Here is an 18,896-nt window from a genome sequence, read left to right on the forward strand (position 1 = left end):
GAATTGACCAATTGAAAGTGTTAACAGGAAGCGGTAGGAAAAATGCAGGTGTGTCATTGCCATTTTCAGGGCGTGTATCTGCCGTTGGCAGCGAGCTCATACATAACATGGTGTCTAAGTCACTACTGCTGTGTCCAGGCTGCGTAACCTTAGACCACCCTTTAGCCATGATATTCCTCATTTTGCGTTTAGGCTGCGAATGTGTACGCAATTCCGAATGAACTTGCGATGACTCCGGGGGGTGTCTCTTTTCATTTCAGGATGACAGTTTCACTTACTAACATTAGCAGTTTCATAACCTAGAAAATCACAATTGCAATTTAATTTGCATACAAGTATGAATTAAACCAGGCTTTTTCAACCAGTGTGCCGTGGCACACTAGTGTGCCGCGACCAGTTGCAAGGTGTGCCGCTGAGCCAGAGCAGCTTCCTGCACCTTCAGAGTGAACTGTTGGCCCGGGCTCTTTTTAGAGGATCAGTCGTGCTCCGGCCGTAACGTATGCCTTAAAGACGCGGCGGTGATATCATAGGTCACGGCCGCCGCGTCTCACCACCCAGCCAGCCCACCCGCCTGCATACACATCTTCCAGTTCCTGCCTGCATACACAGCTTTCCTTGTCCACCCACATCCACATCTGCCCGAACGCCCGCTGCTCAGTATTCGCAGCACTCCACTATGAACAATCCCCGCCACTGAGGGACAGGGTGGAGAACAACTGACTGCTATGGGCTAATATTTGTTATTTTTTTCTCCTGTGGGGAACAATTGGATTTATGGGGGGAACAAAGTGAATAATTCATGTGGGGAGCAATAGGATTTATGTGGGGAGCAATGCGATTGTTTTTTCTGTGTAGGCCAATGTATTTGTGGATTTTTTTTTACCATGAGGGCTAATGTGTGTTTTTTGTTTTTTTCTGTGGGGAACGGATTGTGCGCCTTGGCAATTTTAAAATATTGTTCGGTGGGCCGCGAGTAAAAATAGGTTGAAAATCACTGAATTAGACCCTCTGTGCATGTGATGTGATGGGTCACTCACAGCACAACACAGTGTAGGAGAGGAGACAGAGGAAACAACAATAATAACGACACCAGTGCAAGCAAAAATGTCATCCATAATAACAGACTGTAGCGGCTATACCGATAGGTAACACAAGCGGCTGCTCAGGGCCCAGCATGTCCCAGGGGGCCCATCTGGCCCTAATCAGCTGCTTGCATTGCCTAGCAGTAAATTTGCTACTGTCTGTTATTATAATGAACATATCTTTCATGTGTATTTAAACACAAATGAAATTGTCTGATCACAGATACACATGTCTCCACAGTGCTCGCCCCCCCCCCCCCAAGTGCTGCTCACTGCGCTGCTGCTGTGTATGAGTGGAGGAGAGCACAGCGTGCGCATCTCCTGCCATTCAGGCTCCAGCGGCGGTGTCTCTCTTCAGTTAGGCGTCGGTCCGTGAGCCAATCAAAGCTCACGGTCCGGCAGCCAATCAGAAGCATTAGCTACCGGCCCGCGAGCTCTGATTGGCTCACGGGCCGGCGCCAAATTGAAGAGAGACACCACCGCTGGAGAGACGTGTGTGCCGGGCTGTGTCGGGCAGTGGTGGCCGGGAGCTGATCGAGCCGCATGCGGCGGATGAAAGAGCCGCATGCGGCTCGAGAGCTGCAAGTTGGCCACCGCTGCTCTAGCGCATTTCACGATCTTTAGAGACACCCCACCTTCAATAAATTCAACATACAGTACTTTTTTTTTTTTTTTTTCTAGGTATAGCTGAATTCCAGCCTGTCGCCACTGTAGAACCAATACATTTGTTTTCGATTCTTTCATGTTTAAAATTATGAAAGCAATAGGATGCCAAGACTGCCCATTACAGTACATGTGTATTTTTCTGTTACACTGGTATTTTTCATTTTTTTAATACAGTATACTGTTCAGTATGTATCAAATTGAATCATGTAACATAACATTACCGTCAATCACAATAGATCCAATTAGTTATTATATAATACTGTAATAGAAGTTGATTTCCACTACATTTTAGGCCTAATTCAGACCTGATCGCTGCTGTGCATTTTCGCACAGCAGCCGATCAGGTCTGAACTGCGCAGGCAGAGGCAGTCGCTGGACGGGCCAGCGGAGTTTGGCCGGTGTTTTAGGGGCTCAGTCCGGCCATGCGGGGGGGGGCACGGTGGCTGCATGATGTCACATGCAGCCACTGCGACCCAGACAGCGATGACTAGCTCCCTGCCAGCGTGCAGGAGCTGTGCTGGTAGGGAGCTACTCTTCAAGTACAAAAGCATTGCCGCTGTGCGATGCTTTTGTACTTGTGCGGCGGGGCAGAGGCAGACTAGCCCTGTGCTGGGCATCCCCCCGGCATGTCTTAGTTACTGATCATAGCCGTGCAAGTCTAAATTAGGCCCTATGTCCATTACAAATTATTACACCATTTGCTTTTTTCAGAGAAAGATGCCATACATGGTTTTCTAACATGGACCAAAAGCATAGTTTCCAAAATGCAGTCACTTTGTTTCCATCCTATGTTATCCTTACATCCTAGTCTGTCAAAGCCTTCAATTCATTATTACGATAACCACTAGATGGCACCTTAACACCGCCTCATCCATAATACATTCACCCTTGAAAGGTGCTTTCATAGCTTTCGTCTTTCCAGAACATATGCTAAGTATATGATCTACAAAATGTACAGTACCTATATCCTTCTCCATACAGGTTTCACATGACAATGTCCTACTTAGGCTAGATGATGTTTGGCTCCATATGGACCCTGGGGGTCATTCTGACCTGATCTCTCGCTGCAGTTTATCGCAGTGCTGCGATCGGGTCGGAACTTGCGCATGCGCCGGTACCGCAGTGCGCCGGCGCATGCCGGATGGCCAAAGGCCATCGTTCCCTAGCGATCACCTCTGCCTGATTGACAGGCAGAGGCGGTCGCAGGGCGGGAGGGGGCGGCACGGCGGAGTTTGGCCGCCGTTTTGAGGGCGCGGTCCGGCCAACGCAGGCGTGGCTGGACCGTGTGGGGGGTGGGCCGCAGCAGCTGCGCGACATCACACACAGCCGCTGTGACTCGGGGAGCCGGAGAGGTTCTCCCGGCCAGCCGCAGGAGCTGCACTGGCCGCTGTGCGATGCTTTTGCACTTCTGCGTGTGGGGGGGGGGGTGGCCGGCACCGACATGCGGGGCGGACTAGCCCTGTGCTAGGCGTCCCCCGCCCGCATGTCTGAGTGCCTGATCGTAGCTGTGCTAAATTTAGCACAGCTACGATCAACTCGGAATTACCCCCCCCCCCCATGTCTCTAACCAGAATTCCATTTGGTCTATTTCCCTTTGTACAGATGACACATATTGTTTTGATTTTTGCGACGTACATCATTATCTTAATAGGATTGTTCTTTTTTTGTAGTCCATATACAGTGGCGAAATTTGTCACAGTCGCCCGGAGGCAAGATAAATATTGGTGCCCCCATATTTCCTATATTAAGATAAATATATGTATGTATGTATGTATGTATGTATGTATGTATGTGCGCGCGTGTGTGTGTGTGTGTGTGTGTGTATGGAGTGTTCTGAAAAAAAATTATATACTGTATTTATACATTTAATTGTCTTTTATTTTAAATCACACATTTCTTAGCAGTCATACCCAGAATTAGAACCCATGACCTGTTACACTGACAGCAGACACTTTACTGATGGAGCTATTTACTCCTGTAGAGGAAGCATGAGAATTCTAACTATATGAAGTTACGTGTAATTGTCAGAGAAGTATCTTCATATAGTTAAAATTCTCATATTTCCTATACAGGAGCAAACATCTTCATCGGTAAGGTGTCTGCTTCCAGTGTAATAGGATGTGGTTTCTAATCCTGGGTATGACACTTGTAAAATGAGTATATTCAGTATAATAAAGTGGGTGTGATTTGTAAAGTGCAGGGACCAGTGAGGAAGTCGGCCACTGAAAAGACAGCAACAGCTATCAATTAACTTAATTCAATGGTGTCACACAATGGGAGGATAGGTGCCCCCCTTCAGATCAGGAGCCCGGCGGCAGATGACTCCGTTGCCTACCAGAGTTCTGCCTCTGTCCATATTGTATTACCATTTATCCATTTATATAATATAACCCTAATTTACATAACTTCTAAAATGTATAATCCCTCTGACTTTCTGGGGGGAGGGGTGTAATAAAGAATGAATTCCAAGTCACCACAAACTGTGGCAAATTTCCATCAATCTTACCTTCTAGTCCAGTGGTTTCCAAACTTTTTTGAATCACGGCACCCTAGAATATAAGAATTTTTTTCACGGCACCCCTAGACCAAAAATTTCTTATTGAGAAATTTAGAAAGAAATATTACATTAAGTAGATCGCGTTTATGTCATCCTTAGGGTCAGTTGTGTGGTGAGGGACAAGATTTGCTTCTGTTTGGCCACATATTTTATGACTGGCAGCCACCAGCACTGGTTTTGCCTATTATATTGACCATGAATAATTTGAATTGGTCCTGGACCACCAACCCAGGGCACCCCTGCAAGTGTCCCGAGGCACCCCAGGGAGCCACGGCACACAGTTTGGGAACCTCTGTTCTAGCCTAACTATTGAATCAATTAACTACTCTGTAGAGATTCTTTTTCAGACACTTTACATCCAGGTTCTGTATATTTAGCACTTTGGGGTAAATGTAATAGGACAAGGCAAAACAAGCATCGTAAATGATTGCCGCTTTAAAAGTACTGGCATTCTCGCACAAACTCCCACACCTGCGGCTTCTTGCACCCTACTACATTTACACCCTCAGTTTTATAGAATAAGAGGTCAATTCAATTTGTAAAAAATAACGGTATTGTCCAGATCATTTACTGCTGCATTTGCTAGATTTTGTTTTCATATTGAATTTGTTGCGCAGTGTGATAAAATGCTTAGGGGGAAATGTAATAGTCTACGAGATGCGTAACACATCTATAGGATGCAGCATCTACATGCCCACAAGACCCACGCACACGAGTGACTTAGACATATGCGCAGAAGAAAAAATTTCCAGTGTCCATCATTGACATTGTATCCAACTTAGAATCAGGCCATTAAAAAAACAGGGGACAGACAAGGTTGACGAAGTAGGTGCAGACACACATTATATCATTGTTTCATTGTTGGTGTAACTGTGGTGCTGATAGGACAGCTCGTCTAAGTTACTTTTACTTTAACATAAATGCTATATGAAGATAATGCTAAAATTAAATTTCCAATTAATGAAGCTTTATGTACCATACATGCTCTGTGCTGCAGTGTGTGCTCACTAGAGCTGAACAGGACCCCCAGAACAATAAGTAATCCTTAATACAAAAAAAAGAAAAAAAGTAAATTGCTGAAATAATTTTTTATTGTCACAATAAGCTTTTTGGGGGAGATGTATCAAGCCTTCTAAAGAGTGGAGAAGACAAGTGGAGAGGTCCTCTAGCTAGCATTTATCAAGTACATTCTATAAACTCAGTAAAGGCTGTTTGCTTGTATGGGCATTTTTTTCCATTTGTCCACATCTACACTTTTCCAAAACTTGATACATCTCCCCTTTTGTCTCAGTCACCATTAAATAGAGCCAAATAATACAGTAAAAGGACATACTATTTGATAAAGAATTATCAAACATTAAAATATGAAATCAAATTTAGCATGTACAATTCACATGCTCTGTGTAAGTTCTGTGATGATGGGCGAAACGTTTCTCCTGAGATGCGAACCTCTTTTCTGGAATTTATTACTAACACCACACATGACATGCTTCATTCAAAAAGTGTGTGAACTGCTGCATTAGGTGAAAACAAATTTGCATTTTCAGAGGTCAATCATTTGCCCCTAAGAAAAGGGCTGATTAAATTGCTTACGAATGGTGTAATAATATATGGTATACGTTTTTACAAAATATAAACATCAAATCCCAGAGATAATTATCTGTGCCATAAACAAAAACCTTGTGGAGAAACAGAGCCTTAGCCAGAAATGTTAGCATCCTGGACAAGAGACTGTTGTACAATTATGAAAAAGATCAAGCAGATATTCATTATCCTTTAAATGTCACAATTTCTACACTCCGCAGGAGGACCCGGCAATAACATGAGCTGGGTGGGCAGTGTGGACGGCTGCTGCTGCAGCAATCTGCGGGGTCCAGCAATAACATACCAGTGGGGTGCGGACGGCTGCAGCGGCAATAGCATGATGGGGAGGGGGAAGGGGGGGCATGCGGACGGCAGTGGCTGCAGCTGAACAGACCCCAAAATAAGGAGAAATATATCACTTTCCAAAAAACTGTCGGCAGGGTAAATGAGTTCCACCACCTCTCCAGGACCACTTTAAGCTCTGGGTGTGAGAAGCAGAATCATTTACATGGCAAAATCAACTTGGTTTTGCCATGTAAATGATTGCCACTTAAAAAAAACCACAGGAGTACTCTCCAGAAATCTCTCACTTTTTGATTCTCACATCCAATTACATTCCCCCTGATGTATATATGGCTAGTTCTTAATGATGCCCATGTTTATGTGTCTATGGTAACTAAGTTATGTTTCTGACTGGCCTCTGTCCTCAGAGCCGGCCATAACCAATATGATGCCCTAGGCAAGATTTTGGCTGGTGCCCCCTAGCACCACCGCTTCTGCCTCTGACCTTGCACTCTTTCCCAGCACCATCACCCCTCACCCATAGCAGTCCTTATTTTGGTGTTTGTACCCCCTATATTTTAAATAGGAACAGTTCGCACATTTGATGCACAGCCCAAAAAGGGGTGTGTTTTTGCTGGCAAGGGGCATGGCCACACAATAGTAACCCCAATTCCAATTACGCCACACAGTACTGCAACTTTATTCACATTTTATCATGCGATAGTGTCCATAATTCATATTACATCCCACAGTAGTATCACTTTACCTTATAAACGTTACTCCTCACAGTAGAACCCCTTATTCACATTACATCACACTGAATTGCTCCTTATTCACATTACACCACACCCTATTGCTCTTTATTCACATTAGATGACACAGTAGCGCCCTTTCCATACGCAATGCCACATAGTAGAGCACCTTAAACACATAATGTCACACATTAGTAATGCATTTATACACAATTCCACACAGTAATGCCCCTTACACATATGAGACACATTAATGTCCTTATAAACATAATGTGCCTTACACATTATGACAACCTTTATTAATGACCTTTTACACATAATGTCCCTTACACATATGCCGCACATTATTAATGCCCTTATACACATAATGACACACATAGTACCCCCTACACATTTGCTGCACATTATTAGTGCCCCTATACACATAATGACACACATACAGTAGTACCCTGTTACACATATGCCGCACATTATTAATGCTCTTATACACATAATGACACACATAGTGCCCCTTTACACATATGTTGCACATTATTAATGCATTTTTACATGACGCACATAATGTTCCTTACACATATTCCGAACACTACTGCACAACCAACCCACTCACATGCACACAGCACTCACACTGCCACTAACACTGTGAAATCTTGCCTCAATACTAAGGTCGGGCACCTTTTTTTATAAAAATGCATCTTATTTGCATTGTTATGTGGCTAGGATGCACAAGCAGCTTCTGCTGATTAAAATGATATGCAGCATGCCTATATTCTGTGTGAGACTGTGGCTGTATCTGTATATGAAATGCTACATACAGAATATAGGCATGCCGCATATCATTTTAATCAGCAGAAGCTGCTGATGCCCCTAGGCATATCAAATGCCCTAGGCAATTGCCTAGTTTGCCTATGCCTATGGCCGGCTCTGTCTGTCCTGATGCATTCTCAGTAGAGTGTACACATTTGCATAGTTCATTAAGTTTCTATTTGCCTTACAGGTGATGAATACTGGGTTTACTCTTCAAGTGCACTGGAAAGGGGATACCCAAAGAAGTTGACTAGTCTTGGACTGCCGCCAGATGTCAAACGCGTGGATGCTGCCTTCAACTGGAGCAAAAACAAAAAAACTTACATTTTTACTGGGGACAAGTTCTGGAGGTAAGATGTAAGATGGAAACATACTGTAGAAACGGTGTCCAGCCAGGATCCCAGCGTTCAGGATCCCAGCTGTCGGAACACCAACGCTGGGATCCAGTCGTGGATTGAAATACCGGCACCAAGATCCTGAACTCCAATATCCCGAACAAATGTCTGGCGGGACTTCACACTGGTAAGCCACAGGAGTGGGTGTGAGGTTTAGACTGCGGGGAGTGGGTTAGGGTGAGGCTTCGGGGGAGGGGGGGGGTGAGGTAAAGGTTAGAAGCTTAGAGTTAGGCTGTGGGGAAGGAGAGATAGGGTTAGGCTGTGGGGGCAGGGAGGGTTAGTTTTAGGCTGCGAGGAGGGAGAGTTAGGGATAGTATACTTACCACTAAGGTGTCGGGATTCTGAGCGCCGGGCTGCCGCTGTCAGTATTCTGACTGATGACATCCCAAGCACCAGGATCCTAATACCATCCCTGTAGAAACATAGAATTTGACGGCAGATAAGATCCTCTTGGCCCATCCAGTCTGCCCTTTATCAAATATACTTTTAGCAACTTCAGCTATTTTTGTTCCATAGATCTTTGTAAGGATATGCTTAGGCTTATCCCAAGCATGTTTAAAAATTGCTTTATTCTCTCAGCTTCAATCACCTTTGATGGGAGCCTATTCTACTCATCCACTAACCTTACTGTGAAGTCATTTTTCCTCAGATTTCATCTTAACCTACCTTCCTCCAGTTTCAGTGCATGTCCTTCGGTTCTAGTACTTGTCTTCCTTTGAAGAATGTCTCCCTCCTGTACCTTGTTAAAACCCTTGATATATTTGATGGTTTCTACCATATCCCCCCTTTCCCTTCTCAGTTCCAAACTATACATATTAAGATCATTTAGTCTTTCCTGGTAAGTTTTGTGATGAAGGTAAAGCACCATTTTAGTTGCCCTTCTTTTCACAGTCTCTAATGTTATTTATATCATCCTTGTGGAACTCCTGCTGTGGGATTATCATAGTAACATTATACCTTCTATATGCAGAGAACCAAAATATGTTGTACAATTGTCATCCATTCTGTATGTAAGAACATCTATTAGAATGTTATTACTGTAGTTCAAAGATTTTTTTAAAGATATTTATAAAATTACAGTTGAAAGTAGGAATTTGAATTAATAGTACAATTACAATTATTACCAGTTATTTATATAGCACACACATATTTCGCAGCGCTTTAAGGAGAATATTTGCCCATTCACATCAGTCCCTGACCCAGTTGAGCTTACAATCTATATTCCCTACCACATGTACGCGCAGACACACTCACTAAGATTAATTTCTCCTTCATCCACTAGGGGCCACTGGAGCGTAGTTACAATGGGGAAATAGTAGGCAGTAATTGGGAGCTGGCACTTTAAAATTCTCACACTGTGGCTAGCTCCTCCCCTACTATCTCCCCTCCAAGCCAGTCTTAGTTTAGTGCCCGAGGTAGCTGGTTCACTTGGGTTTAGCTGAAGAATTTTTTCTTTTTTCTTTATTATTTTATTTTTCTTTCACACACTCACAGACTGGCAGCTCTGCCACTGCCAGTCTGCACCGCGGGAGCTGCCGGCGGGGTCCCATCGCAGCTGCGTGCGGCTCGGGATGGGCCCCGGCTGAGGGAGACACTGAGCTCTCCTGAGTTGGCCGGACACCGCTGCGTGCGGCGCGTGTCGGGGCCACTCCATCCAGCAGAAGATTCTGGCAGCATGGCAGCGGTGAGTATCAAAAATGGCCGGACACCGCTGCGTGCGGCGCGTGTCGGGGCCGCTGGGTCGAAACGCCTGACGGAAGGAAGCGGTGAGTACAATCTCCCCCCCTCCCCCTCCAGACTGATGTATGTTTTTACATTTTTCAGTTTCAGTGTTTTAATACATGGATGGACAGGCTCCCCTATACTCTCCAGTCAGACAGGCTGGAGTGCATAAAAGGCTTACTAATTTGAAATTGGCGCCATTATGTGGGGGGCGGAGCTTCAGCCCGCTCTGTAAGCGGGCTCAGCGCTCTTCACTCCCCGGCTGCAGCATACAGGCAGCCGGGTGATACATTTACATATATCATATATCTGTGTAATAATTAGCATAGCTCTCATGGCAGAGTGGTAACACCTATGGTTACGATGCCCACGAGCTAGGGTTCGATTCCAGCAAAGGACACACTCTCCCCGGCCGCAGCATACACACTTACAGGCAGCCGGATGATAGTGCGGTTTTAATTTGAAAGTGACCGGAGCAGGGGGGCGGAGCTAACTCTCGCTCCGTTCGGCGGGCTCAGGCTTTCCGCTCCCCGGCCACACATCGCTCCCCGGACGCAGCATACAGGCGGCCGGGGGATGCATGGGCGCTTTCCGCTTACTATACAGCGGATTTGAATTTGGCGCCGAAGCGGAGGGGGCGGAGCTAACTCCCGCTCTGTACCGGCGGGCTTTCTCCACTCCCCAGCCGCTGCAGCATGACGAGACGCCGCTCCACAGTCCCCCGCTCCCCGGGCCACTGAAAGCTCCTTTCCTCTCCTGGCTGCGCAGGGAGGATTCTTTACATGTATAAGGTATGAGGGGGGTGAAGCTTATTCCCCCCAGTGGAGGCTCCCAGCTCTCATGGTCTCTAGGCAACACACCTGTCTCTGGAGTTTGTAGCTTTTCTGTGCAGTGTGCTGCAGACATATTGTTACATCTTGCTTTGGCTACATTCCTCCTGCAGAGGAGTCCTCTGCCCCATTTCAGACATTTAGAGGAATCTGCTCTATTACAGGAGCTGGGACTCAGCTCATTGATAATTAAAAATCTACTGTGCAGTATTTCTTTACCCTACAAATACACAGTATTTATCTACCCTATTAGGTGCACAGTATTTTTCTACCCTATTAGGTGCACAGTAATTATCTACCCTATTAGGTGCACAGTATTTATCTGCCCTATTAGGTGCATGGGTTCACTGTGGTGTGTGTATATAGATATATATAGATATGTTTGTATATATATATTTAAGTGTGTGTGGGTATGTATATAGATATATCCATACAATACCATATATAGGGGATAAAACAAACACTTCCGCAATGTTTTCTAGAAACAGAATACCCCACCTTGCCACATAACATTTTCACCCATCTTTTCTCACAGGCTGGTCACTGAAAGGGTTAAAGCTCGTCTCTGCTTCACATGTCATAGAATTGTTTGTGTTACAGAACTGTTTGTTCCAGCACATTTTTTGTTACTGTCCTTGTCCGTTATCTTTTTATACCGTGTGAATAACCTTCCTATTTGAGTACCAACTTGCCCATATATGCATATCCTTCCACTGCGGCAGTTCCTAGCCAATCATGTTATGTTAGCCCCCTTTGTGTTCTGTCCAATTAGTTATTGACTTGGGATATACACGCCCTAAATCCTTTCTTTTATATACTTTTGTTAAACAAACAATAAACAGTGTGAATCTTTACTGCTTGTGTTGTGCATGTTACTTGTAGCAAAAGGTTTACACTCACGGACGTCTAAGAGACTATCACATTGAGGGTTAAAGGAAAGAGGAGGAATCCTTTCAAGTGGGGGCTCCGTCCGTGATTCAGTTGGTCGTCCCCGGACGGTAAGATAGAGAATTTATTGTCTGTCTTTGCCGTACGGGATTGCGGTCATACACTGAAGCTGAATCCGTGTCAGTGTTCTGGGAACACGTGACCAAACATCTTTAATGTCTGGGACTTAAAGATACGTCTGAGAAGGGACCGGGGGTCCAAGCGCAATTCTCCAAAGACGTTAGTATCTGGGATACTTAAAATAGACCTGGGAGTCTATACATAACGTAGATTATACCTTGATTTGATTGTCTACTTATTATGTTATGGCCATAACAGATATTAGAGTATAAGTTTCATGTATTCAGCTTGACGGGTGGTAAGTGCACGTCTGTTGAATACCCTTATAACTTTCTTGCTTCCTATCACAATACGCTGCATTTCCAAGTCCCTGTACGAGTGGTGAGTAAACGTACAGATTATTACTATCAATTGTTTTGTTAAAGTACTATGCAGATGATATTGTGATATTGTCAATAACTAATTAACTGGTTAGCTGATGCATGCATAGAAAGTTGTTGGAAATTGTGTTTTTACTATGGGCTCTGGTCAGCGTAAGAAAACTGTATACCCCCCTCCGAGACATGTAAAGAATACGTGGCCCGTAGTTCTACCTCTGATTATTATTTGATTGATCCCTGGGTGGATAATTTAGCAGGGTAGACAGAGAAAGCAGGACAGGACCCATTCCCACGGGAAGGCAGTAATTACCCTTTCTATATGGAGGATTAAAAATATCAGTTCCCAACAGCACAGAAAAAAGGAAGTGAGAAACTGTAAATCTTTGAAAACCCTCTCGCCTCCCCCTTACATTCCAATATATCCTGCGCTTAAAGACACAGATCTCTTAGCAGCAGTAACCCTTTCACACCAGATGGGATCGCCTCCAACTCCACTGCTAGAAAATGCGTCCACTAGCTCTATCCCTAACGCACCAGTAACCCAGAGTTTAGATAATAGTAAAACACTGTCCCAAGCCCACCATTACCCCCGATGGCTGTATATCTTATTTGCGCAAAGCTTGCAAAGGACGCAGCTATACACAAGAAGACATGAGGCTGATTATAGATGGTGTAATCGACCACTATAATGGATGGGATTGGACAAAGGTCCCTGCTATCCACACACCTGCTGCACAAAATAGTGCCGCTGCCTACACCCTCAACACACAGACAGGTATCGAGAATATGTGGAAGGAAATTGATACACATATGAAGGAAGTCTTTAAAACCCGTGCTTTTTTGCCTGTCGCTGTAGCTTGTAAACAGAAACCTTCATAGTCTGTTACTGAGTTTTGGAAAAGGTTTAAGGACTGCTGGACAGATGACGCTAGCTTACCTTTGCTTAACTCAGAAAGCTTACTCATTTCCACCTTCATTAACAACCTTCTACCTTCTGTCATAGTTTCTGTTAAGCAAAGCGTCTCTTCCTGGACTTCTGATAGTACGATAGATTTAAAAAAAAAAACATCTGTATGAGAAAGAGGCTGCAGGGTGTTTTGATGTAAAGAAACCTGCACTCACTCATAACTATCAGAACTCCAGACGCTTTGACAGACAGAACCAACCCCGCAGTCAGGGAAAGATTCACCTCTGCTGCCACTTATTATAAATGGAAGTAAAGTTCCCTTTTTTGTGGACAGCGGTGCAACAACCAGTGTTTTGTGTTCTGACCTATATGATGGTGATTTGGAAAAGACTGCTCCTTCAATGGGAGTCAATGGGATACCCACCAATGCCTGACTTAGCTCAAGTAAACCCCGCTCTTTGGTCAGAAGGTCCATATGACACTGGCCTAATCTCATGCACACCATATAAGGCCAATCTCAAACCCGACTCACAACCTGTTTATCAAAAGCAGTATCCCCTCTCACCAGAAAAGATAGAAGGTCTCCGCCCCATGATACAGCAATTCTTACAACAGGGTATTCTCAGACATATTGTATCACCATACTGTACTCCTGTGAACCCTGTTGCCAAAGCTGATGGCAGTATAAGATTTGTACAGGATCTCAGAGCGATCAATCAGTTAATTGTCCCAATTGCACCAATTGTTCCAGATGTAAACTCACTCATTTCTGCAATCCCTGCAGATGCTGCGTTCTTCTCTGTAATTGATTTGAAGAATGCCTTTTTCAGCATACCTGTAGATTCACAGACACAATTACTTTTTGCCTTTTCTTTTGAGGGTAAACAACTTACCTGGTGCAGATTATTGACGCACCTGTTGTCTCCAGGCCACATTGGGGCCCTGGCAACCTCACCATGGTTCAGTCCTGCTACAGTATGCAGATGATCTGCTGCTCTGTAGTCAAACTGAGGAGGCCTGCCGAGAGGATGGTGTTTCATTACTAAACTGGCTTTGTGAATGTGGACACAAGGTGTCCAAAACAAAAATGCAATGGTGTAAAAAGCATGTTGATTACTTAGGTTTTGTGCTCACTCAGGGAGAGAGGAAAATCAGTCCACAACGCATACAGTCTGTATTGGGCCTGGTCACCCCAACTACCCAGAAGGAACTACTGTCCTTCCTGGGTATGGTAAATTACTGCAGACAGTGGATTTCTGATTGCTCTTATTATGATAACATTTTGAGACAAGCCACACTGAAGGACAAACCTAAAACTGTACAATGGTCACAAGAAATGTTAACTGCATATGAAAGTTTAAAATGTATGTTGATGAAAAGTCCGGCACTTGGCCTCCCCAATTATGTACTACCTTTCCATCTATATGCAAGGGACAATTGTAAAACCATGGCGGGGGTGCTCACACAGTTTCATGGAGGGAAGTTGCGCCCCGTGGCATTTTTTTCCAAAGTCATGCCAGTGTCTGTGCAAGGTATGCCTGCCTGCCTCAGGGCTTTGGCAGCCTGTGCAATGGTTGCAGAAATGGCCACTACCCTCACTTTAGGCCACACCACAGTACTCCACACCACACATGATGTCCTGGCAATACTTAAAGGCTTATACACACAGCACATGTCAGCACAACGCCTTAGTGGATATGAAGTACTCCTTTTGAGTAACCCTACCCTTACCATCAAGTACACTGCTAGTTCTTCTGGCCCTGCACCCATTCTCAATGCCCATTTAGGCTTGAAAGGTCCAGAGGATGAACCACCCGACCTACATGACTGTGCTGCTTCCATTGAAGCTGAAACTTCTCCCAGACTTGACATGTCTCCCGTTCCCATACCAGGCGCAGACATAGTTTTTGTTGACGGCTCCTGTAGTAGGCCCAATGACAATACATACCAGGCTGGCTATGCCATTGTCACCCTCCCTGACACTGTGTTGGAAGCCCTACCAATACCTTATCAGTCCGCGCAAGCTGCAGAACTCATTGCACTTACTAGAGCATGTCCCTCCCTTGACAACGTCCATCTGCTCACTCAACTTCAAGCTGCTGCGACTAATACTGATCTCTCCGACTGGACTTACCCAATTCTGCAGAAAAATCCTAAATCAGGATTAATCTGCAAAGAGGGGAAACCCTGTATACCCCAGTCCAGTGCCCCTTTGCTCATTGCCCATTACCATGGTGTTGGTCACCATAGTAAAGCCACAACACTCCTCCTACTAACCAATGATTTTTATGTTACTGAGGCCAAAACACTTGTGGACCAATATGTTAGCAGATGCATCACCTGCCTCAGGAACAACCCTAACAACCCTAATAAAGCGAAACACCAGCATCTTGAATACCCCACCACCCCTTTTACACACTTACAAATTGATTTTACCCATATCCCTGGTACAGGTAAACAAGAATATGCCCTGGTCATTGTAGATATGTTCTCTCGCTGGCCAGAAGTATTCCTAACTAAGTCAGAGGATGCCAAGATAGTAGCAAGAATCCTAACACAGAAAATCATCCCTAGATGGGGGTGCCCCCTGCAAATAAATAGTGATAAAGGCTCAGCCTTTACAGCCAAAATCACACAGGCCTTAGTAAAAGCTCTGCAGGTGGAGTGGAAGTTTCACATCCCGTACCACCTGCAGAGTTCAGGGGTCGTAGGAAGAATGAATAGGACCCTCAAAGACAAACTAAGGAAGGCCACAGGAGGTACCTTCCACAAATGGAAGCAGGTCCTTCCCATTATCCTAGCAGAAATCAGAATGACCCCACAGAAAACTCTAGGATACTCACCCTTTGAAATACTAATGGGTAGACCCTTCCCCACACCCTGGGCTAAGAAACCGTTGATGATACAGGAAGGAGATCTAGAACTTATAAGGGAAGAGTATGTCAGGGCCCTCATAACCAAACTTGATGAGATTGAACATGATGTCGCTTGTAAAAAACCCTCTGAATCCACAGGAACCAACACACCCTTTTAAGGTCGGAGACAGAGTAGTGGTGAAGATCCTCCCCCGCAGCAAGAGCCCAGGAGACTTCACCTATGGCCCAGAGGCGGAAGTCGTTGCTGTAACCCGAACCGCAGTCCTGACAGAAGAGAGTCCCACCTGGATCCATGCTTCCCGAGTAAAGAAAATTCCTAGACCAGACCTAGAGGAGGAAACAGGTGATTCCAGTGAGGTACGAACAGGGGCGGACAGCCCTGACCTCCCACCTAGCGAAGACAGAAGACCAGAGGAGGATGAAGAAAATGCCCCCTATCTTTACCCTGGGGACTATCTTGATAGCCCTACTGGCCCATTTTCCCCTCTCAATGACTGAGGTTGATATAACTCAGAATAAGGGAAACTGACACTATGGTATAACTCTTCCACCACATACACCGCAACCTACATACTAGATTATTTCCAATTCCCCCAACTAGCTGCTGTCCAAAAGTCTGTTGACTACCAGATCCGCGCTGACACCACAGACAACCTAAGCCCCGAGGTACCTTATATTTGCGTTACAGGCCATAACTGGGGAAATGATTGCAGCTCATGGTCCGCGGCTGCCTGGAACACAGGTACCCCATGGGGCTATAAGCCCGCTGAAGCCTTAGATGAAAAGGATAAACACGGAACATCATTAACTCAACGATTAACCCTTCTTAAAATGCCCAACAATTACTGCAACTCCCGCTCAGGCTAAAAATTGCGCCATTGGCGTGCAGAAAGACGTAAGCTTTGCAAGAATCATATAGTATAACAATAATGATTCTAAGAGGGGAATGAAAGGGTTAAAGCTCGTCTCTGCTTCACATGTCATAGAATTGTTTGTGTTACAGAACTGTTTGTTCCAGCACATTTTTTGTTACTGTCCTTGTCCGTTATCTTTTTATACCGTGTGAATAACCTTCCTATTTGAGTACCAACTTGCCCATATATGCATATCCTTCCACTGCGGCAGTTCCTAGCCAATCATGTTATGTGAGCCCCCTTTGTGTTCTGTCCAATTAGTTATTGACTTGGGATATACACGCCCTAAATCCTTTCTTTTATATACTTTTGTTAAACAAACAATAAACAGTGTGAATCTTTACTGCTTGTGTTGTGCATGTTACTTGTAGCAAAAGGTTTACACTCACGGACGTCTAAGAGACTATCACATCGAGGGTTAAAGGAAAGAGGAGGAATCCTTTCAGTCACCATTTTGAAAAGCCAGCGGAACCTCCGAGAAACATCGGGTGCACCTTAATTAGCGGTACACTACATACAGGGCGGGGTGTTGCCTTCCCTTTATTATTCCTTGGTGTCACTAGTTACTAATGCTATTTGTAATTGGGGAATGTGTGTAAGGCATCAGACAAATAGCGCTGTGGCTCAGTACGCTAGTAGCGGGTATCTGAACAGGGGTTTGAATCCAAACAAAACTTTAAGGAGAGCTCCTATAGCCTAGGGCTAAGACTCCTGTCCCACAGCGCAGCACTACTGGTTCAGGTCTCCGCTGCTCCAGAAAGTTTATTTGAATCGTGTCGGTCACTACACATTATAGCGCAGACCTTACATAGGGCTGTGTTTATTTAACCCACCTTTTCTCCTTTCGTTTGTCTCACCTGGGATAGTCAAAGAATTCCCTCTTAGGTGTGAAGTATGCGGTGGAGCCATCTGCAGAGACCTCCACGCACCTGCAGGACACTCCTGTTTGAACAGCTCAGATTATACAGGTAATGTCACTGGTAACCAGAGACCTTGTACGTCATTTCACCTCTCCAGGTTTCTAAAGGAACCTTGCTAACCTTCCATGTTACAATACTGATGATGTCTGTTTTCTGTGGAGTCTGAACCAGTGTCTCAGAATATCCAGGTGCATTATACAGCAGTTTGTCTGAGACTGCAGGTAAAGGAGGCGGACACGTCAAGTCCATCAGGGTTCGACGCCGATGACGAAATGACAGCGACTGGTCCAGTTTCGGATGAGCTGGGCAGGCTCCGGTAGACGGCCGGCAGACACCCGAATACACAATTTCAGGTATCAAACAATGTTTGTTTTCCTATCCTTTCCCCGCAGACGGCAGGAAAGGGTATCAGAACCTCTCCAGGGTATACCCCTCGATGAATCGCCGGTCCAACAAGCTGCCGTTTTCCTGAGGCAACCTTGCTCAGGGATCCATCGAAGACATATACGGCAGCAGGTTTCTACCTTGTCCGGAGCAGGTAGGTTGTGGAACAATTGTCCTCTAGGTTACAGGATGATTCGCATCCGGATCAATTGATACTTTGGTACGGGTCAGAATCACGATTCTGCTTTATGTTCTTTGGAGGTCTCCACGTCTGCAGTCTCGGAACCTGCATTTTCGCTTTGGGCTGTCTTAACCCGACGACCTCTGGGGCTGCGACAGTGACAGGTGAACATGAAATCCTACGGGGCAGATGGTTCAGGGGAAGGAACTTTCTGCAGGATTTCTTGAACCATTGGAGGTAAGTCCACTTTGCTTTCTCCTACTTCTGCCCCAGCTCCAAGACAGACCTTTACCGGTCTTTCCTTTAGATTTTTACCGTGCCCTTTCAGGCTTCCGATTCCACACGGGCGATATCTCTGTCGCCAGGGGATCTCAGAAGAAGAAAAAAAAAAAAAAAAGCTGAAGCAGAGGTTCAGCATCCTCGGTCCAGTCTGATTTTACATCATCCTATACACACACTAAAGGTCAGACTTTCCTACCACCTGGAGGGTCCCAGGGTAGGCGCAGGTCGGTGGAAGAAGGCTTGGGCGGTTACAGACTAGATTTGGGAGTACAACCGTCTCGGGAGTCCCTCGGCAGGGGTCGGCCGATTTACGATGACAAGAGAGTCATAATGCAGGCGGCGCTCCATATGCTTCTAACCGCAAAGG

At 45.2% G+C, this 18,896-nt stretch overlaps 1 protein-coding gene across 1 annotated transcript in view; it reads left to right on the plus strand.

Annotated features, from left to right (window-relative positions):
- Positions 1-18,896, plus strand: part of MMP2 (matrix metallopeptidase 2) — a 125,041-nt gene that overhangs the window by 92,951 nt on the left and 13,194 nt on the right. The window contains exon 11 of the mRNA XM_063945283.1: positions 7,921-8,080. Coding sequence (XP_063801353.1) covers positions 7,921-8,080 — 160 coding nt within the window. The remainder of the gene's footprint in view (positions 1-7,920; positions 8,081-18,896) is intronic.

This window comes from Pseudophryne corroboree, chromosome 11 (assembly GCF_028390025.1).
Source record: "Pseudophryne corroboree isolate aPseCor3 chromosome 11, aPseCor3.hap2, whole genome shotgun sequence".
Lineage (NCBI taxonomy): Eukaryota > Metazoa > Chordata > Amphibia > Anura > Myobatrachidae > Pseudophryne > Pseudophryne corroboree.